The 23,410-nt window shown below is 33.9% G+C and overlaps 1 protein-coding gene across 1 annotated transcript in view; it reads left to right on the top strand.

The window, feature by feature from the left end:
* Window positions 1-17,251: 17,251 nt before the first annotated feature.
* The window catches only part of LOC114287316 (sec23/sec24 transport family protein), a 20,127-nt gene continuing 13,968 nt past the window's right edge, over window positions 17,252-23,410 (top strand). Inside the window, exons 1-2 of the mRNA XM_082906275.1 lie at window positions 17,252-17,730; window positions 18,397-18,462. Coding sequence (XP_082762401.1) covers window positions 17,403-17,730; window positions 18,397-18,462 — 394 coding nt within the window. The 5' untranslated portion in view covers window positions 17,252-17,402. The remainder of the gene's footprint in view (window positions 17,731-18,396; window positions 18,463-23,410) is intronic.

Here is a 23,410-nt window from a genome sequence, read left to right on the forward strand (position 1 = left end):
CTTTTTCCAAAAATCTGATGAAATTAAAGAGCAAGAAATTCCTTGAGATTTGTAAAATTTGATCGACTAAGCCCTTAATGGATGAGATTGTTTCAATTAAAATGGGTACTGAGAAGGATCCTCCCTTCGCCCAAATTGGTTTTACATTGTCTTCAGAAGAGCACGAGTGATTAGTTGTTTTATTAAAAGATTTCAAAAAATATTTTTGCGTGGTTCTACGAAGACATGCCTGGAATTGATCATGAGATTGTACAACATAGGAACCCTTTTAACCTGAGACCCGACCCCTAGCTTTCACACCTTGATTCAGAGTATCCAAATAATCAACCAGAGTATGAGGCTTACATAGCCGAATTGGAAGTAGCCCTTGAACTAGGGGCAATAAGGTTGGATGTGTTCGGAGATTCCAATGAGGTCGTTTCTTAAGCCAGTGGAGATCAAAAAAAAAAAAAAAAGGAAATCAAATCCCAGATTTTGAGGGAAGAAAATTTAGCGCTGAAGGACAATTGAACTCCTATCCATGACCCTAGGGGCAAGTTCAAACCCAATTAGACGGGTTCCTACATCATCACGTCTATCTAGTCAAGTGTAACAATCATTTTCATGGGTTTAAATAGCTTAGAGATCTCACAACAAATTAACATGTACAAGCTACAAAGTTGCTACCCTTGAGAAGCTGAAAGGCTCGGTGGGCCAAAAACCTGGAAGGGCGACCCAGGCAAAGATTAGAGAAAAAAACAAAAAAAATATATAGGAAATGAAAAATGAAGCAAAATGAAGAAAAATGAGAACCTGAAAAAAAAATGAAAAAAATGAAAAATGAAAAAAGAAAAAATTGAAAGAAAGCTTACAAGGTTGAAAACCCAGAAGGGCGATTTGGCAAAAGTTAGAACACAAAAGGAGAGTGTTAATACCCGAGTGACCTTTACCCCCACAAACTATGTAAAGCCTGATTCCTATTTTTGGGATATGTAGGCAATTTCATTTTGAAGTTTGGCCCCAACCATTTTCAACTCACTCATCCCATCCATGTTTGATTGGTGTCTATCTTATCCACGTTCAATTGGGCTATCTTCATTTAGTTTGATTGTCCCATCTCTTATTCATGGAAGGTTCAATTGTAAGGCATATCAAGTGGCAATGTTGTGTATCAAGCTTGGGTTATTTGATTTGAGATTGTGCACCTTAAGGGTTGATTTCATGTTGGTCGGGTAGTGGCTATTTACGAAAACATATTTTGAGGACTTTTAATGAAGTTAATTGATTGTCTCGAAAATTATTCCATTTTTGCAAACCCTAGACCATTCTTTGGACCAAAAAGAGATAATTTTCAGTACTCACAGCTTGACTTACATGATTTCAAAACGGAGAAATGGAATAAGCATGCTAAGCAAACTCTCATGTTGATTAAAATCTTTTTAGTAAAAAACCAAAAAAAGAAGTCAAAGTGATGAAGTAGGGGTATAGCTGAGTCAGGTTTTCTGTTTTTTCCTTGAACTCTCGAGTCCTCGTTACCAAGGTCACCTTAACTTGTACTTTTTCTTTAAGTCGAGCACTCGTCGGAAAATGCACAGTAGTTGTCTCCAGTGATGTTCTTCAGTCAGGTGGTCGACTGGTGATGTTTTGTTTCGTGTCCATTTTATTCCGACAAGTGTAAAGGGGTGCGTTTGGGATGGTTTTTGCTTTGTTTTTCTTTCATTAAGTTATATTTTGTGTTTTGATTAGTTATAGGCTCAACATCTAGTTCAGAACTCATTGAAATGCAACAATTTTCAATTTCAAAATTCAAAACAAAATGGTTTTTATGCTCAAGTGCCATTCATGCCATTTGGATTTGCAAAACAAAACTCTTTTTATTAGATGTCTGGGATCAAATCACGATCAAAGTTGTACAAAATAGACTTGAAGCTATAAGTGTCCACTCCCAAGCAAAAATATAGAAAAAAGAAAAACAAATTGCAAAAATACAAAACAAAAATATGAAAAAATAAATAAATAAAAAATGCAAGCATTTTTCTCGGTTTCTAACGACTCATGTTTCCAGCGGCAAAAGGGTACATACTGATGCCTTAGTTTCACTATCCATTTCCATTCTCGCCACATCTTCACTCTAGGGAAGGCTTTGAAGATTTTTCCTCGGCATTGGCAAAGTTTTCAAAAGACATTGCTCCCCGCCGGCCGTCAAATGGAGTACGAAGGAACTGCGAATCGGGCCACGAAGGTGGCCTGTTGTTTCAGCTCTTTGTTCTGCTTTTTCAATGCGGTAATCTCTGCTCGGGCGTCCTTGTACATACGCTGGAGCAAGGAGAGTTGGGCATTTAACCGATGCACTTACCCTGCAGCCAGTGGGACAAATTGGAGACCGCGGTCACGATATCTACATAGGACTTCAATATGTCATGGTTGGCATCGATGTCAAATTGCGCTACCATCAGTTGCTTGACTAACAGCGCAGGAAAGCTGAGAACAAGAGCAGGGACAGGGATACTCTGTTGAGGCTCAAAGGAGCTGGTAATCTTGATTTAGGATTCATTAAGGTATGGGAAGAGGAAAAGAGCACAACGAGAAGAGGCCATGTTAAGAGGAGTATAATGCCAAAGAGAGAATTGGTAGAGTAATGGCAAAGAGAGTTTGCTGTTTTCTACTCTGTCTCTCTTGCAGGCCTTGGTTTAAGAAGAAAATTGAGAAGAAGAAGAATAGGCCAAGAAAAGAGGGATTGCCAAGGCAATCTTTGACAAACGAGGCTGGTCCAGCTGTTGTTGGTTAGGTGTGTCGTGATTGTTGAAATCATGTGCTAGACACAGCGCTCGATGAAGAGGAACATGGTAGAAAGAGAGAGACAAAACGAGAGAGAGGGAGAGATGTATATAGTATGTATATGTATCTGTATATATGTATACCGTATATGTATCTGTATATGTGTATGTGTTTGTATGTGTATGTATATGTATGTCTGTATATGTCAGTATATATGTATATGTATGTATCAATACATATATATACTTTGTATGTGTATGTACATAGTACGTATTTTGTATATTATTTGTATCTGTATATGGTATATATATAAAATCAAAAAAAGAAAAAAAAATCAAAAACAAAAGAAGAGAGAAAATTGTGAAACAAAAAAGAAGAAAATTAGGGAAAAGAAAAGAAAAAAAAAATCATTTTGTGCATCCATCATATTATTTTTGCATCATATCATCACATTGCATATTGGATGTCTCACATTGTTTCTTCACAGATTTGTATTCACCATCACACTTGCACTATCTATTATATCTATCATGCATGGTTCCAATTGTCACACTGTTGCATCACTTGGCTACAATCCATTTACATCGACCCTAGATTAAAACCTTTTTTTCATCAGTTAATATTGGCCCCTCTTTTGGCTTGATGGTTAAAATCACTCGATTAATACTGGCCCCTCTTCAGGATGACGATACTATCCCTTTCTCGGGTTGTCGGTTAAAACCACCATCGCTTAATACCTCTATTTTCTTGGGTTGTTGGTTAAGACAATTTTACTCATTTACCCGGTTGAAACCCATCCCTTATTTCATATTGAGGTACAGTCTAAGTCTCGTATATTGGTTAAGACCCATGTCTCTTTTACCCAGTTAAAACCCATCTCTTATTTCATATTGAGATACGGTCTAGGTCTCACGTGTTAATTAAGGTTCATGTCTCCTTTACTCGGTTAAAACCCATCCCCTATTTTGTATTGAGGTAGAGTCTAGGTCTTGCTTGTTGGCTATGACCTATTTCTCCTTTACCTTGTTGAAACCCATCCCCTATTTCGTTTTGAGGTACGGTCTAGGTCTCGCTTGTTGGTTAAGACCCATTTCTTCTTTACCCAGTTAAAATAAATCCCGTATTTTGTATTAAGATATTGTCTAGGTCTCCCTTGTTGATTAAAACCCTCTTTCTCCGCTCGTATGAGTGTTTTTGGATTGTACCTTTGTTATACTTCATATCATTTGCACGAGGCTTGCCTCACATATTACCTGTTGAATTGCATTGCATAAATCATGAAGTTTCAAGAAGAATAAAAAACAAAACGGCTTCGTGAAGCGTGTGAGTCCAACTTTCAATTACATTTCAAGCATATCATTTGCATCCTGCCCCTGAACTATGCTGGTTTGATTCTTTGCAAAGGGACAAATAGGCAACCCTTAAGTTCAACCAATTGCATTTGCATCTTGTTTGTTTGTCCAAGTTTTATGGCCTTGTCAAAAGGGTCTTCTTCGGGTTTTGACATTCACTCACATCATGAAATGACGTTGACCTTTGTCAAAAAAGAGTAACTGTAGACACTCCATTTTGACCAACCCTAAGATTTGGGTGATTTCTTTTGATTATCCGATGATGAAAATCAGAATGTGTTTCTTACAAAATCCTCAGTACGAGAGATGAAATTTGAGCTTTATACCTAACCTTAAGCCTATTTCGGTCAAGTATTTGAGGCCATTGGACACCTGGAGTGAAGTTGGACCAAACCGAAGTGAAATTGGGCCGAGAGAGCAAAATCGAGCAAATTTCTCTCTAGTCGGTCGACCGCCCAACACAGATTTGCCCAGTTTTGTGTTGGTTCGGGTGGGGCACTTCTCAAACCCATTTTCTAACCCATTCATGCATTGAATGTATGTATACTCACCCTTCATTGCATAGTGCTTGATCCATTAAAGCTAATGCTCTACTTTTGTCTTCCATTAGCTCCATTAGTGCTCTATTATCTTCATTAATGCTCCATTCTTGTCTTCCACAATTTCTCCACTTATATAGCCTATATGAATACATCACATTGTTGAGAGGATGAGAATGATAGATTGAGTGGAGAAGGCTAGAGATAAAGAAGAAGAGTGTCTAAGCTTTGAATTCAAGAGTTAGCCAAAATTAAGTGTTAGTTGTGAACTTCCATTTTCTCAAGCTATACACCATATCTCATCTCCTATTACAAAATTCATCCAAGTCATGTTATTATAGTTAAATTCAAGAGCTTTGATCAAAGAGAGAGTAGTCTTTGCCAAGTTGAAGAACCGAACACTCATTTCCTACACTTGTCCGAAACCACCGTTCTAGCTCAAATTCCAAGCTTTCGAATTGAGGATTGAGAACACAATTCACAACCTTGAGGGTGATCAAAAGGAAGTTTAGAAATCAAGAAGTTCATTATTTCTTTGGAAGGTGAATTTTCGATTCTTTCATTTTCTTTCATTTTCTATCTCATATTTGTTTTCCTGATTTAATTTTATATTAGTTTTGTTGTAATCTAACCGAAAGTGGTTGGTTGAGCCACCTACATATTCTTTGTTTGTTCTTTTCTTGGTGTTGTAACAAGACAGGTTTTGCTAGGCCCCGTTAGTCGGCCAGTTAGTTAGCTTCTTTTGGACTAAATGGAGTAGTCTTCCGATGTTGAGCATACTAATTTCCGGTGGTCTCCAAGGCACATGAAACTTCTATTTTATTTTCATTTGAGTGTTTTGTGAGGTTTATTATTTTGTCGTATTATTTTCCTCCTCCCTCTTTCATTTGGTTTGCAATTATTCTTTCAAGTGTTGCAATAATTCCCTGCCATACTTCTTTCTATTATATTCTTTTACTTGCTTTTCTTATTTGTGCATAAGCATCATATTTTGTTTTGTTTTTTTATTTATTTGTCAAATCCATGCTTTGCATCTATGTTTCATGTGTCTTGATTTTGTTAAGTTTGCATTTGTGGATTTAATTAATTCCTATGTGATTATGTGTGCTACCTTATGTTCTTGAGATGATTCACATGTCATTTATTAGAAGCCGAATCTTTAGTTGCATCTTATGAGTGAATTGCATTAGGATTTTGTATGTAAGACCATGCATATTTTGCAAACTTTGTTTTGTAGTTGTTCGTGGGACGTTGCTAAACATGTAAGTTTTTATACTTTAGCATCCTACTTGTGTATGTTTTTCTTACTATGTTTAGCATTCTAACATGAGGCTACTTGCTTACTTGATATAACTATATGAATACCAGTGGAAGTTGTGTCGCTTAATTTGGAATGATGTTGATTTTCATGTTTGTAAACTCAAATTCTTTGAGTTATACATCTTCAGAACTCTTTCAAAACACATGAAATGAAATTGTTCCAAAATGAATGACGTAGTCTATACTTGTATTCTTTACATAGTAACTTATAGGATTTATTAATAATTGGAACATGAACATATAGAACAAATAAAATTCATATCATGGTTTAGTAGAGGCCGATCTTTGATCGGGTGAGCGGGGATACTCAATTAATGACCTTCCCTTCTCATACTTAAGGTTCTGAGCTAAGCATCTTTGGTTACGATGAACAGTGGCCTTGGTACAAGTCACGAGTTTCCTATTTTTCTCAAAATATTAGGTGGTAACTCTAAGATCTGGTGATGTAGTCCAATTTTGAAAATGATTTCACACTAAAATGAATTCTTTCTATCCCATTCTTTTACTTGCTTTCCTTATCTATAAATATGTATTATATATTGTCTTGTCATCATATCCATGCTTTTATATCCATGTTTTATGTCTTAAAATTCAACTACATTTGCATATGTGGATTAAATCGATTCTTATGTGATTTTGTGCGCTATCTCATATTCTTGAGATGATTCACATGTCATATGTTTGAAACTGAATCTTTAGTTGCATTTCATGAATGAATGGCATTAGGATTTTGTATATAAGATTATGAATATTTTTCTAACTTTATTTTGTAGCTGTTTGTAGAACATCAGTAAATATGTAATTTTTATGCTTTGACATCCCGCTTGTGTGTGTTTTCCTTACTATGATTGCCATCCTACAATGAGGCTATTTACTTATTTGATATAACTATATAAATGTCGATGGATGAAGGTTATATCATTTAATTTGGGATGATATTGATTTTCATATTTGTAAACTCAATTTCTTTGATTTGTACATCTTCAAAACTCTTTCAAAATAGATGAAATCAAATTATTCTAAAATGAATGACATAGTTTATACTTGTATGCTTCACATAGTAAATTTTAAAATTTATTAAATAATCAGAATATGAACATATAAAGTAAATAAAATTCATATCATGGTTTAGTAGAGGCCGATCTTTGATCGGGTGAGCGAGGGTGCTCAATTAATGACCTTCTCCTCTCATACCTGAGGTTCTGAGCCAAGCATCTTTGGTTTCGACGAATAGTGGCCTTGGCACGAGTCATAGGCTTTATAATTTTTTCAAAATATTAGGTGGCGACTCTAAGATCTGGTAATGTAGTACATTTCTGGAAATGATTTTGCAATAAAATGAATTTTCTATAAAAGTTGTCAAATCTGGACTCTCATCTATGTTTTACATTGCACTCGTAAGACTAGATTAAAGAAGTCCAGGGTTCGAATTGTTTAGCGCGCATGGATGCCCCTTGAGCGGTGTTACAACATGAAATGAGCATCATAAATGAATTAAAGAGTTAGAATGAAGCCTAAGAAAATTAAATGAGTTAGAGAACGATTCAAATGAGTAATGTGATTCAATATGTATATGTTAAGAATTGTGTACCATCCACAAGGACGTGTCAACAATGGAATCACTGTGAATAATATTTTAGTAAAGATATTTTCTTACTTACTATATTTTCTGAATGTCTTAATGTGGTAAGCTTTTTCGAAATTGTGATTTTGCAAGTATGAATGAGTTTCTATCTGTCTGATCAGCATAATATCTGCAAATGTGTTTGATGAATACGAAAACATATGATGGACCTAAGGTCATTCAGTATAACTGAATTGGACCTAAGGTCGTTCCATATATTTGATAAGATGGACCGAAGGTCATTCTGTACATCTGACAAGTCTGATCATTTGCTATGAGTTGACTGAATGATCATTATATAGCCATAAATGAATGGACCCAAGGTAGTTCCGCTATCTATTGGACTTGATGTTGTTCTGTCATATATTGGACCTGAGGTCATTCCATTATGATATGAAACTATTACGAAAATGATTTTATTTAATATTAGAACTCATTCACATAACCTCTTTACTTTGATGTTATTCACTGGGTTTTCGCTCACTCCGTTATATATATGTATGTAGGTGAGCAGTGGGATGTCTAGCTTTAGTGAACCTATGGAGGAGTATCGAGTTTTTGTGAAGTCAACCAAGGTTGCCTCGCGCACGAGGCTTTTGTCTTTTGATTTTCTTTTGCTTTCGTTTGTTGGTCACGTTTGACCATGTCTGTATATAAGTTTTGGTTTTGTATAGTTATGACATATGTATGATTTTTGACATGTGAGATCTTTATGTATATATATATATATATATATGTATGGGTGTGAGTTATTAATCTACAAAAATGCTTTTGTACATGCTATTTATGCACAGGCTCAGTGGACAAATTTTATATTTTTGCTTTTGTTTTTGGTCCCATATAATTAAATATATTTTGAAATTCTGTCTTTTGAGGTTGGGTAATCTGGGATTACTGGTCGGTTATGGTATAAACCTCTAGGGGCGAGTTTGGGTCATGACAGAGGGGTTTTCAAATAGGTCCTTAAGAAAGGTTATGGGGATGTGTTTATTGTTGAGTTATGTTAAGACGTTAGAAATCTCTTCTTTAAAAGCGTTTTTGGAAGAAAAGGGTGTGTGATTTAAAAAAAATCATAGATGTTTGATTTATGAAAGAAAAATGATTGATATTGAGTTTTTGAAAGGATGAAATGAATGTACACATTGATAACAATGGTGGAGTTGGATATGTGTATCACTCCCATTTTGAAGAAATGTTGAGATTGTATGTGTTGTTGGAAAATTATCTATTGATTAGAAATATTTGTTTTGGGCTATCAGTGGAGGATAGCTTTGATTGTTGTAGAAATTTCATGGAGATTAGGTCAATTGAAACTAATTACCCATATTGTAGCACTTGTATCCTTTAAAACTTTTAGAAAGTGTATTTGAATCCTTATTTTATTTTGGGAATCTTTGGTGTTGTTGTATCTTGGTTTTGAAGAAGTATAAATCGATTTAAACTTGTTGGGATTGTTCGTTCATGCTTGTTTATGTTGAAAAGTTGTTTGGGAACGTAGAAATCTTGTTCTGGGGTCGACACTAGTCTTGGTGGTGTCGACACTTGCCTTTTGTTATTGGCCTTAAAGGTCGACATCGATCTGAAAAGGGTCGACCATTGTCTATTGCTGAATTTGGAATTGGCTACTGAAATTTAGGGTCAACACCAGGGGTTCCAAGGGTCGACCCTTACCTGCTGCACGCATTAGTGTCTCAGCTTTTGTTCCTGAAGGGTCGACCATTGTGTGCAATTTTTAGATTTTTGGGTCAGTTTGGATCTTACTTTTTGGGGGTTTTTGACTTATTCTTTTCATTTGACTTTGGGGCTATTGTTCTATTAATGCCTAGCCACTATAAATAAGTTCCAAAGCACTTTCATCTCATTATTTTTCCTTCTCTTTTCCTCTCAAACTGTGACTTCTCTCTTTTCTCTCTAAACTTAACTTTTTTCACACTTCGATCTTCAGATCTACTCACTTAGAGCCATTTTTTACCTTGGTCCTTTGGGAAAGATTGTAGATCTTGTCAAGGGCTTTCTATTGATCCGAGTAGTTTGTGGTTTTGTCGTCGATGATTTTTGGATTGTCTCCTCTTCGCTTCAAGAGGTAGGGATTTCTTGCTCCTTTTCAATACTTTGTCTATAGATAGATATGTGGTGGATTTTTACTGCATAAAAGCCATGTACATTGAAGTTCTTTTTTGAAAAATCATATGAGAGATATTTAGGGTTTGTTACTTGGGGGTTAGAAATCATTATATAAATTGTTGTTTGGGTTTTTTGGGGAGTAGTTTAGCATGTTGATATTGAGAAGGAGAAAAAAGATTTAATTTAATATTATAGACTTATGGATTAAAGATGAGAGAAAGTTGTGTAATATTTTGTGCTTGATTATATAGATTGTGTAATTGTGTTAATTGATAAATGGGTGGATTAACCATGGTATTGGGATTATTCTTGATTAATCATGTTAAATTGAGTTGAGCTATGGCTTTGACATTCATGGATTTTAGTTTTCTAAAACAAATGGAATGGATTTTGGTTTTGCAAAACAAGGAGAATGGATTTAGTTTTGTAAATTAAAGAGGATGGATATTGGATAAAGATTTGAACATGTTAACTTGGAAAACAAAAGAGTTGATTTTCATAAGAGAAAGAAACCATGGCATATTGTGGGTTTGTTTGGTTTGTATTTGAGAAACATGTTTTGAGATAAAAAGTACGAAAATTTGTTTGGTTTGACTTTTTTTCAAAAGATGTTTTGAAAAATTATTTTGAGAGAGAGTTTTGGAAAAAGTGATTGATTTGATGCGTATGAGAGAGAGATTTGTTTGGAAAACTTGTAAACCAAACAAGTTTTGAAAAAAAAATTTTGAAAAATTTGTTTGGTTTGATTACTTTTGAAAACTTATTTGTAGAGAATTTTTCTCAAAATTTTTTGAGAAACACAAACCAAACAAGGCCTGTAAATCTAGAATTGATGCTTGGGGATGGATTTTAAAGCTTTTGAATATCGTTATTATCATTATTGTTGGGACTTAAGGTCAAATGAACATCAGATTATTGTATTATGTGTGTTTAAATATTTATGCTTAGAGGTTTTGTCTTTGGTCATCGGTGGAGGATAATGTTGTGATATTAAATAGATTATGTATATGTAGTACACTCGAGTTATTTATATTTGTTAAATTATGTGATGGTTGGGAATGTGCTTGCGCTTCGAATGAGAGGTACCATTACCTTTCAATTAGCACCTGGATAATTGGCCGCGCTTAGAATGAGAGGTACTAGTACCTCCCAGCTAGCGTTTGGAGAACTTGGCAGAGGTACCATTACCTTCCAGCCAGTGCCTGATAAATTGGTAGATGTACTATTACCTTTTAGCTTGTGTATGGTAAATTAGCATTTCATTATGGAAATGTGTATCCTTGGCTTACTGTGCTTAAAGCAGGTAGAGAAGAACTTATTTATCATTATTGTCTTAGTGTATCTGTGTATATTATAGGTTATGATAGTTATGGTTTAGGAAGGCCGAGTTGTCTCATTTGTTGAATAAATAGTTGTTGGTTGCTTGTTGTTTTCCTTTCGTATTAGATGTATATATGTATAGATATGAATGTGTTGGAAACAGACATAGGTATTGTATTGAGATTGTGAATAATGTGAAGGACATCAAATACTTGTGAACATGTTTCAAAAGGCAAACCGGATGTAAGTCTGGAAAGTGGGAGAAAACGTAATAGGCTTTGTAAAATTGTATTCAGGAATTTATTATTATCATATAAATTTTGGTAAAAGTTAACAAGAAGAAAGGAAAGTGAATTGCTTATGTTGTTGAATGAAATGAATGATTTTGAGAAAAGTTCTTATGTAAGTATATTTCTGTATAAATCATCACATTATGTAAATGATATGATATAAAACATTCATGATTATAGCTATCTGTATGTTGTTATTATTTAGGATCAAACTGGGATCCCTATTGGACTTTATATTCATCCCATGTTGCTAATCTTTTTTCAGGTGAACGTCGAAAAGTGTTTCAAGATCGAGGATCTTCTTTATGTGTTGGCCATGGGGCCTTTTATTTGTGGGCGGAATGCTATTGATGTAAAATGGTTAAACTCTTTCTTTTAATTTAAAATATGTAAGCCCACCAGCAATTTATTTATTTTTAACTCATGTTGCATTCACTTCATATTCGAATGAGAGAACCTTTAATAATAGTACTCGTTATTGTATTGAATTTCCGTGCATGATCTTTGAAATTGTGTTATAATAAAGGATTTGGTAATGGTATCTGTTGGCATAAAAGTGGGGCGTGACACATACATCTTGCATTGAGCATTGCATTATACTTAAACATTGAAAATGTATTGTTTTGAGAAAAATGGGTGTATACCTTGGTGAATCTAGTTAGGGGATGTGATTGTGGTTATTATGTTGGCCTATGTGTACCTGGTGAAAGTTTAGAAACCCGCGTGGTTAGGAGCCAATCCTTCCAGTTAGCTCCGGTAAAATGACTTTGGTAGTGTTTGTATAGCTTACTGGCAGACATGTACCTAGAGATTCCTAATATTTTGTATCCACTGCTCTATTTTCTAACTGGAAAAGTATTATTTATTGAATTGAATCACATTCCGGTAAAATGACTTTGGTAGTGTTTGTATAGCTTACTGGCAGACATGTACCTAGAGATTCCTAGTGTTTTGTATCCACTGCTCTATTTTCTAACTGGAAAAGTATTATTTATTGAATTGAATCACATTCTATTGAGACATGACATTGTTTTAGAAGAGGAAGCATGATGTTTTTGGAAAAGTGACATGACATTACATTGCATTCACCATATGATTTTGTTAAGCTTCATATGTCGTGTTTGAATATCTCTAATGTGTTTTAGCTCACCCTATGTGGAAAACAACTTTTAGGTGCTGTTGATATGTGTCCACTAAGGACGTAACTTGAGAGGACTTGGAGCCAATTTTGTTTCTTTTGATGTAATTATTTTTGTACAAGCCATGAGTTTTAACTGTATTGAATTGAACTCACTTTTGTTGTACCAAGTATTGACTTAGAAAAATGTAACTATTAGGGCATAACTTACCTGTATCTCTTTATGTTCCAATTCACCTATACATGTCACATGCTATAGATTTAGAATTTAGAATTTATGAATTTATACACGCATATATCATCTTTTGTAAGGTCAGGGAATATCAATGGAAAGTTAACATTTCTCAAGCTTGTGCTTACTATTGAATATTATGGATTGAGTTGTTGTTTTTATTTCAAGGTGTTACATGAAATTCAAATCATTATCCATAAGTTATGAAATTAATTTTCATTTTAATTAATCAAACAAATAGAAAATAGGGGAAAATAGAAAATATGAAAGACAATCAAACATGGTTGAATACATGAACGACAATCAAAGAGGGTTGCTACCTAAGAAAGATAGAATTTTAAAATTATGAGAATTTAAGAATGAATATTTGGAGGCTTTTGATAAAATTACATTTGATTATATAGATAGTATAGATTACTATCATTTAAGAATAAATTGAAGGTAAAAGAGGTAATGATTACATGACATGTGCTATTTTTATTTTCAATATTTTATAAATTCAAAAAATTTAAGAAAATAGAATTGAAAATTTAGAATTTAAAGACTTTACAATGTATTACAATTATATAATGTAGGTTTTTAAGTGTTTTGGTGTTTATTACAGTATAATAATCAATTATCTAATTAACATTTCAAGTATTAAAACCAATGATTAAATGACAATATTTTTTTTATTGATAAAAAAAAAATGACAATTTTTTTTTTTAAAAAAATAATAATATTAAACTTGTTTGCAATTCTGAGTCCGCAACACTAGTTTGAATTTAAGATAAAAAAAAATTATTGATTCATCTTGATGTGTCACGTGACGGTACTTCTTATCAATTACAAACTACTATATATTTTTTTTATATATTTTGTAATTATTCAATACAAAATTATAAATATTATCTATTTTATTAATCACAATGCATACGTGACGATATTCTGACCAATTACTTCTCCCAGATCAGGGTTGTGCCGCCTGAATACAATCGTCAGCCTGGCCTGGTCAATCTCGAACATCTTTGGTGTGTTTGGTTTGTGTTTTGAGATAAATTTTCAAAAAAAAATTGGGGAGAGAGTTTAGAAATATTTTTGATTATATATTTTGAAAATAGTTTTGGAGTTTGAGAGTTTGGAGCTGTCACGACCTGCTCCCCGTACCCAATGGTTAAGCATAGTGATGACCAGTAATTGAAGTTACCTACGGCCAATTCTTAAACAAATAAATAAACGCGAGCGGAAGTAATATTTAAATGAGGGTACCAAAATAATCACCGGAGTTTCTATTTTTATTACGAAATTTATTGACCAAAAAGGTCGATATTTACATAGAGAAATATCATAAAAATACTGTGTGTGTCTCTATTCCACAGCCCCGCATCTAAGACTTTCCAAAAGCTATTTCTGAATTGTATTGTTTCCTGAAAATTGGTAAACAACTATAAGTACTTGGCAGAGTGAGAAATATTATACTAAGAGTATAAGGGACACGAAATAATTATGGATAGTTAATTAGGTCAAAACATTTACATAACTCAGTTTGGTAAATAGATCATTAGTAAACAAATCATTTAAGTGGCAGAAACTGAATTACAGAAATTGTGTAAATATATAACCATAACCACAGTACAGAACAAAACAGAACAGAGGTCACAAAAGTGACAATTAGAACAGAGGTACGGATTCAAGAGGTGACTCGTACGTATTCTAAAGGTGGCTCCCACAATAGTGTAGCAGTTAGCTCCGCATAGAACAGAGGTACGAATTCAAAAGGTAGCTCGTACGTATTCTAGAGGTGGCTCCCACAATAGTATAGCACTTAGTTCTGCACAGAACAGAAGTACGAATTCAAAAGGTAACTCGTACGGATTCTAGAGGTGACTCCCGCAATAGTGTAGCACTTAGCTCCGCACAGTACTTTGCTTTGCACAGAACAGAGGTCAATGGATCCATGACAAATAGAGGATCACAAAGTGGTCAAACAGAAGCCAATGGTTATTTAAGTCCCCCAAGGCGTGGGACTCCCGTGGTGGTACTTGCAAAGCATGATTGTATATAAGGTCATAGCCAAATATTCTTCAAAATAAAAACAAACATATCCATGAGTTTCACTTTTAACAAATAGGATTTAGAAAATAATCCACGTAACTGAAATAATAATATAATTTATAATAATTTATAAAATATACTTGTATAAAATAGGGTTCAGAAAATAATCCACGTAACTGAAATAATAATATACTTTATAATAATTTATAAAATATACTTGTATAAAATAGATTTTGATCAGTCAAAACATACGTAAAATACTTTATGTTAACTTTAATGCCTTACTCTTTCTTTTCACTATCAAAAATCCTTTCAACTTTTATTATTTTTCCTTTCCTTCCTCTCTTTCCATCTCTCTTTCCTTCTTTCCTCTTTTCCTTTTCTTTCCTTCCTTCACAGGTTGATCAACCCTCCCTATTCATACGGAGAAAACTCAATCTCTGGCCAACACGTGTTCAGCCAAATCAACTCGTGGATCTGCTTCTTAATTTCACCGAATTTGCTTATTATGAAATGGGATTTATATTTATATACATCTTATATAAATATTTAAGGTAATTACATTTTGACTTAATATTTTAATATAATTATATTTTATTGTATATTAATAAAAAATTAATTATTGATTTTAATATCACATTTATTATTATTATTATTATTATTATCTATATTATTATTATTATTTATTTATATTTTGGTCCTTAAATTTTTACTAATTATATTATTTTATAAAATTATGCATAATAATATATAATAAATTATATATATTTTAAACTGAGATTAAATAATATCAGTATAAATTTTATAGAATAATTAAAAATCTGGGTTGTTACAGGAACAATTTGATATTTTGTTATAATTGAGTAGATGTGTATGAGAGATGAGGTATTTTTTTTAAGGTCCTTGATATTATGATTTTATAGTATAAAGGACATCAAATATTTTCATGATGTCTAAGGTCCCTCAACATCAATCCAGAGAAAATTGGTCCAGAGAAATTTCAATCCAGATAAAATTGATCTAGAGAAATTTCATCCAAAGAAATTCTGGATTTCTGAGAAAATTCAAATTTCTCTGGAAATTGTGAATATATATATATATATATATATATATAACTATGATTGCCAAGGTGTGAAACATTAGAATTGCTCTAAAGCAAAGTGACCATTCATTGACCAGTGACCATGTGTTTAGCAGAATCACAATCATACTCCCAGCAAAAGTGACAGTACTGAACACCAAGAAATAGAAGATTTTTGGTAAATCGATGAGAAGCCGATATAAGATCTTTAAAGCTTATTGCTGCCAACTCAACACCACGGTTTTCCCGTGGATAAATATTTGTCAAACTGAACAGACATGAGTAGGTAGCCCCGGCTAAGAAGATGAAGACGACCAACAACACAGACTTGGTCATTGAGGAGAGAGATAAGACCATCATTTCTATCAAACTTACATCAATAACTTGCCTTGAAAGAAACCGGTTAAAATTGAATCCAGAGAAATTTGAATTTTCTCTGGGTTAAATCCAGAGGAAATTCAAATTTCTCTGGACAATCATACTCCCGGCAAACTGAACAGACATGTGTAGGTAGCCCCGGCTAAGAAGATGAAGATGGCCAACAACACAGATTTGGTCATTGAAGAGAGAGACAAGACCATCATTTCTTTGAACTTGGGTGATTTTGGGATTGGAGGTGGTGGTGGTTGGGGATGATGATGTGTTTGGATTTCAAAACTTTGTCGTGCATATCCTTCTTTGGCTCCAGCTTGAAGAAGTAGTTGACTAATATCATTGTCAATACTATCAGAGAAATTTTGGTTAAGGAGGTCTAAGGCTGTGAAACCTTTTTTGCAGGTGATGGTCTTGTCCTCCGCCGACTTCTTCTTGCAGATCATGCAAATGGCGTCTCCGTCGCAGGGGAGGTTGCTAGAGTGCGCCATTGGAGAAGGAAAGGCAGGCCGGGTTGCAGATCCGGACGGCGCGGAGGTCTGCGACGGTGGCAGAGCGGAGGGAGGAGTCGGAGGAGAAGGTGTTGAGGAAGAAGCTCAAATCGCAGAGCTGTTACAGTGTTTCAGAAACAGAGTGATGATGATTACGTTTCTGATCACGCCACCGATTCAAGCTCAGGACAACGTGGATGGAGAGAGGATGGGGTGAGAGACCTTAAACTACAAAAGAACAGATTGTGGACCTAATTCATTACTAAAAGTTGGATAGGGACCTTAGACCGATTTTTCCAAAAATAATTGAGAAGGATAAGAGGAAAAAAAAGTGATTGATTGATGTGTAATAGACAAAAAAAAAAAAAAAAATTTAATTTTTTTTTGAAATTTTTTATAACCGAACATATTTTCGAAAATTTTTCTTCTATTATTTTAAAATACAAACCAAACACACCTGATTGTTGAATTGAGCAATGTGAGCTGGCACAAGCCTATTGGCCCACCTTATGTGGAGCTCCTGTACCAGCTAAGATACGCCTCAGAATTGACTCCACTAACATACGCCCCCACCTTCGCAAATTCACTTTTCATCCCTCACAAATCCACAAAATTACAAATAAACCTCCAAAATCTCCGTTCTTTCGCAGTTCCGTCTTCTCTCTCGCTCTCTGCATTTCCTCAACTAAGAATTACTCTCTCTGTCTCTGTCTCTGTCTGTGTCATCAATGGCGGTGAGGGCAACAGTGGCTAGGTTTCCGATGGACCCAGACGCACTGGAGTCGTCGGGGCTGCCGTGGGGGGTGACAATAACGCCGTTCGCCGCCAAGGACGAGAGCGGAAACCCTCCCCTTTACGGATCGGACGGCCATCTTCTGCCGCGGTGCGAGAACTGCTGGGCCTACTACAACACCTACTGCGAGCAAGAACAGTGGGCTTGGACTTGCTCTCTCTGCGGCACTCTCAATGGCCTCTCTTCCCAGACCATCTCTCGCTACTCTCTCCCCGACTCCTGCCCCGAGAACATCTCTTCCTTCATAGATCTCGAATTGCCTAGTAATCACTAATACGCTTTTATTTATTTTTTTGTTTTTTTCCCATTCTATGCCTTTCGATGTGTTTATGTATATAATTGTTGAATTGGTTGCTGAAGATATTTGAGAAATGAAAATCGAGTCAAAATTCGATCTCCTTTGAAACTTCGATATAGAATGAAAATGAGAATGAGTATGCGAATTGTTGAATTAGTATTCTAGAGATGAGATGAGGTTGTTTAATTGGCTTTCGAATCGTGAAAACTTAAAATTCAGAATATTTTGTTGAATGTGCTGAGTAATCACAAAGATTTTTGAATCATATGCATTTGGATGTTTGTACGTATTTTTTGTATGTGTATATATTTGTTGAATTGGTTGTTTGGGAATTGAAAATCGAGTTGAAATTTGATCTCCTTTATTTTCATGTTCAAAAGAAAGGGAAACTTTGGTATAGTATGAAAAATGACAATCGGTATATGAATTTTATTGAATTACTATTACAGAGATCAGAGGTTGTTAAATTGATTTTCTAATTGTGAAAACTTGAAGATTCAGAATATTTAGGTCTCCACCTCATTTTTGTAGTAACAAACAGAGAATTAGGGTTTTAGTTGTGACTTAGCTTTATATGTGTGTTTTTTCATGTGATCAATCTGAGATTAGTCATATCTTGTTTGTTTCGTAGTGGAAGGATATGAAGAAGAAGCAATGCAGGCCCGTCCAGTTTATGTTGCAGCGGTTGATTTGTCATGTAAGATTTATTATGTTTTTTGGTTTTGATTTTAGTAGTTTGCTTGTTTATTTTGTTGGAATGGATTGGAAGTTTCGTCCTTTAAAAGTGATAAATAAGTAGTTTATGGCGAAGAATTTCCACTAGTTGTAGGCAGTAATCGGAAGCGTTTGTCCTTATGTCACTGTTGGACTTGATTGCTAGATTTGCAATTCTTAACGTGTTTAATTTTAAAGTTTGTCTTGCCCTCCATAGTAAAATTTTTTGTCAATTTTTTTCTTTTCTTTTTTGTTTGTTTTTTCATTTGTAATTTAAAAATTGGAAAGTAGTTGGGACCACTCTTACATTTAATACCCTAAAAGGCTTAATTTCTGTTTTTTATAGAAGTAAAATATTCAAATTGTTTTTGTAGACTTGACCTACTAAATAGATCCACAATATATAGTGGTAATTCACGATTGAACTTTGAGTGACATCAAGATGGTAGTTGGTAACTTAATTGTGGTCTTTAATCTTTTCATGTTCAGTGAAGTGGCTTTCAGCAGAAATTATAGGTTTTCAGCCAGTTTGCATTATGAAATAAGGAAGTATTTTGAAATTCTATTAGCATGGATTTCATTTTATTATTATTATTATTTTTTGTGTTGTTAGAAACTGAAGCTGGCTTGAATCAAGTTGTGATTTGGTTCAATGAATCTCATTGTTCTAACACCGTTGGACTGTTAAGTTACAACTAATAAGATCATAAAACACACAGATTTAATTAAAAAAAAAGGAGAAAAAAGAGATCAAGGTACACATGTAGGTAGGGCTGCAAATGAATAAAGCCGTTCGTGAACAAGCTTAAGCTTGAGCTTGAGCTCGGCTTCGTAAAGGCTCGTTCGAACTCGGTTCACTGAATTTTTATTGCTTTCAAGCTCGAGTTTGAGTTCGTTAAAATCTTAATAAATAACTCCAAACATACTAAAGATTGGCACGTTGGCTTGGCTCGTTTAACATTTATTTAAATAATAGAATAAATATATTATTTATGTATTAAATAATGTAAAAATATGTATAAAAAATATGATAATATGTTATTTATATATTTAAGTAATATAAATGTAAATAACAACTAAATTTATTTATATGTAAATAATAGCTAACTATAGATAATACATTTATATAATAGCAGGAGTAGATTTTATTAATTATATTGCCTCCTTTTTTTTTTTAAAGTATATTTATTAATGTTTTGTATAATTAAAGTTTTAATTGTAACTTTGATTTCATACGCAAGTATGGATTTATAATTTCTCTGGCTTGTTAAGGCTCAAGCTTGAGTCAAGCCTAACCCAACTTGGCTTAAGCTTGGTTCGTTAAATTTTTATTGAGCTCGGGTTCGGATTTGAGCTCGAGCTCATTAAAATTTTAATAAATAAACCCAAACATATTAAATCTCGGCTCGGCTCGGCCCGGCCCGGCTCGTTTGCAGCCCTACATGTAGGCTAGCACAAATCTTGCTATTTTATTACCCTGAATAATGATGAGTGATAGCTTTGACTGAATGTCTTATCCTCTCTTGTAATCAATAAGAATTCATCCTTTTATATCTAAAAGTGGCCAAACATCCTACTGTTTGCCTACATATATAAGGGAAGGGGTGAACTAGAAGCCCAATGAATAACATCAAAGTAAAGGGTTTAATGAATGAGTTCCAACACTTAAACATTATCATTTTTATATCAAATTCATTACATAACAGAACGATCCCAGGTCCATTATGGCCCTGTTTGGTAGGGCTTATTTCTAACTTATTTCAGCTTTTAGCTTAATTTAAGCTATTTTGATGTGTTTGGTTCAGTTTAACAATACAGCTTATAGCTTTTTGTAAGTCAAAAATCAACTTATTCTTTGAGTGGGGGAGGAGAAGCTTAATTTATAAGTAAAAAATCAGCTTATGTTCACAGCTATAAGTTATAAGCTGTTAAGTTTTAAGTTAAAATCACTTTCCTACAACTATATCAAACGGGGCCTATATGATAGAACGACCTCTGGTCCAATACATGGTAGAACGACCTCTGGTCCATAATGTAGCAGATATGACAGATGTACTGAATAGAACAAAACATAGCTAATCAGAATGACCTTGGGTCCAATTGATTACAGTTGCATCAAATCAATATAATGACCATTTGGTCAAACACATTATCAGAAATGCAGAACGACCTTGAGTCCACCTTATCAGAAATACAGAACGGCCTTAGGTCCATCATACACTTTTACACTTCACCAGTTATATTCCCAAATAGCATATCGTTCAAATGGATGGAAAACTCATTCATATTCAAGAAATCACAAGTTTAGAAAAGCTTACCACAATAGAACATTTAGAAAATAGATTATACGAAAATATCTTTATTAAGATATTACTCATAGTGATTAGATTGTTGTCACGTCTCCGTGGATCAACCTACACATGACACATGATCATACACATATTGAAATACATAGCTTAATTGAATCATTCCTTTCTTATTCAATTCCTTGTCCATTTCTAATTAATTTTTTCATTCATGAGACTTAATTCATGCCTAAGAATGCTTGGAAAGAAATGAGAATGAAAATATGGACATAATGCGACTTTCAAAAATATGCTGGAACATGGCAGTTCGCTTGAGCGCACGATTGTTCGGATTGTATGGTCTGCAAAAGTACTAGATGCTCGAAATCTAGGCTCGATGGTCGCTCAAGCCAAGTGTAATGAAAATTGAGGTTTCTCGAGCGGACTCTTGGTTGCTTGAATGTTCTACAAAACTTTGCAAAACTACTGGATGCTTGTAATGTGCGCTTGAGCGGTAACTTCATTGCCCGAGTGACGAGGTCGAATTCTAAGTTTTCAAAACAGAATTTTGAGCTTCAAAACATTAGTCTATACTTCATAGGTTTGCATGGTTGGTCCAAACACTTAGAAATACTTTGAAAAACATAGAAGTATAACTAATTTGAAACCATAGATTCAAAACTCCATGAATTTGACAAAATTGAAAACAAAACCTCCATGCATGAGGAGTTTTAAACTCATTTCTTCAAAATTCTCAAACCTTAGTAGCAAGAATCGTGGAAGGGACTCACGTTTTTGAGGAAGAAACGCGATTTTGCGCTTCTGAGGAAGAATCGCATGTGGATCGCGCTTCTACTGCGAGAGAAATGCGATCTTGAGCTCTCGATGATTGAGTAGCAAGAATCGTGTAACATGGAGACGCACCTGAGGAAAAATCGCGGATCTGCGGTTTTGAGGAAGAATCGGTAATCTAATGAGATAGAAACGTGAATCAGTCCAAGAATGAAGCTCGATCTCTCTCGATCTTCTTCTCTTGATCTCCTGTACAAGAATCTCTATCTTCTTCTTCTCTCTCTCTCTCTCTCTCTCTCTCTCTCTCGATCTTCTTCTCTTGGTGGTGTCTTTGTCTCTGTTTCCGTCTCCTTCTCTCTCTCTGTCTCTCTCTGTCTCTCTGTCTCTCTGTTTTTACGCTTCTTTTTTGTGTCTCTCTGTTTTTATGCTTTATGTAATTGATCATTTATTATATAATATTTTATTTAGAGATAATGTATTTTAAATAATATCAGTCCACTATTTTATTGGTTCAAGAATATAACTTCGTTATTTTTATTGGTATCTATGTTTTGAAGTTTTAATAATATCACTTCATTAATTTTTTTCTTTGTCTTTGTAATTTAAAGTTTATTATTTATTTATAGACACCTATTTTTATGATAATATTAATGAGAATGAATTAAAATGTTCTTATAATATTTAAATTTATTAATTCATTTTGTTTTTATGTTTAGAATGAATTTTTATCTGCTATTCATTTTTAAAAAAAATATTTTTTATGTTGTATTTAATTAATTAAATAATGTATAAAAATTTAAAATTTATAACTCATTTATAACATATATAGATGTCAATTGAAAATCTAAAAAAAAAAATTATATCGGTAAATTAAAAATATATTTAATAAAAATAATATAAAAGCGCTCCCAAACTATGATTCCTTTAAGTGGCCACTTTCCCACGGCTCGGCTCCGGCTCCGGCTCCGTGCAACTAGTCTCAAACAATGAACTTGGTTCTTACAATTCATCAACTTAAATCTTCAAACTTCTCAAAATCAAAGAATAGATGCAATTTAACTTCAAATTCAACAAGGGTACCATAACTCATGCTCAAAATAGTAAAACATGATGGAATTATGCATGCATGTATGCCTAGCTCCATTTTCATCATCTTTTAGCTCATTTCTTGTGTTTAATCTCAAACTCTCCATGAATTCATTAGCTAGGTGAGTTATCTACATGAATTAAGGTTGAATTCCATACCTAGAGTCTTGAATTAAGTTTAATCTTGCACAATCTTGATCTTCTTTTTAAATTCTCCAATCCTCTAGCAAAATCTTCAAGCTCTCTCTCTCTCTCTCTCTCTCTAAAATGGACTCTCTCCCTCTCTAGGAACTCTCCAGCAGATTTTTGTTCTTAAGGTAAGCTATTTCACCTCTCTTAACACTTTTTATACATGTTGATTAGTTTAGAGTACTAATTAGAGATTAAGCTAACTAATTAAGGCTTAGGGTTAATTGTTCAAAACTTAATTTTACTAAACTGAATCAATTTTTAATCAAACTTCCCAGCAGGCTCTAAATATTATAACAACCTAATTAAACTCGTCAATTTCGGTTTTTGAACTCATTTAGGCTTTCAATTTCAAATTCAAAATAGAATTCCTAACAGATAATTCACCAAATGAACAGATATACACAAATTACACACCAAACTCATAATTAACATTCAAATCTCAAATAAATGCATATAGGAAATGTGGTGAGGTTATCACAGGACCAGTGATTGTTGTTTTGATTTCAAGAAGTCAAAGAGAGTCATTGTGATGCAATTTTAACAAGAAAAATGATATTGTGCGTGTCTTACAAAGAC

The sequence above is a fragment of the Camellia sinensis genome, chromosome 14, assembly GCF_055761805.1.
Source record: "Camellia sinensis isolate YWXY chromosome 14, ASM5576180v1, whole genome shotgun sequence".
NCBI lineage: Eukaryota > Viridiplantae > Streptophyta > Magnoliopsida > Ericales > Theaceae > Camellia > Camellia sinensis.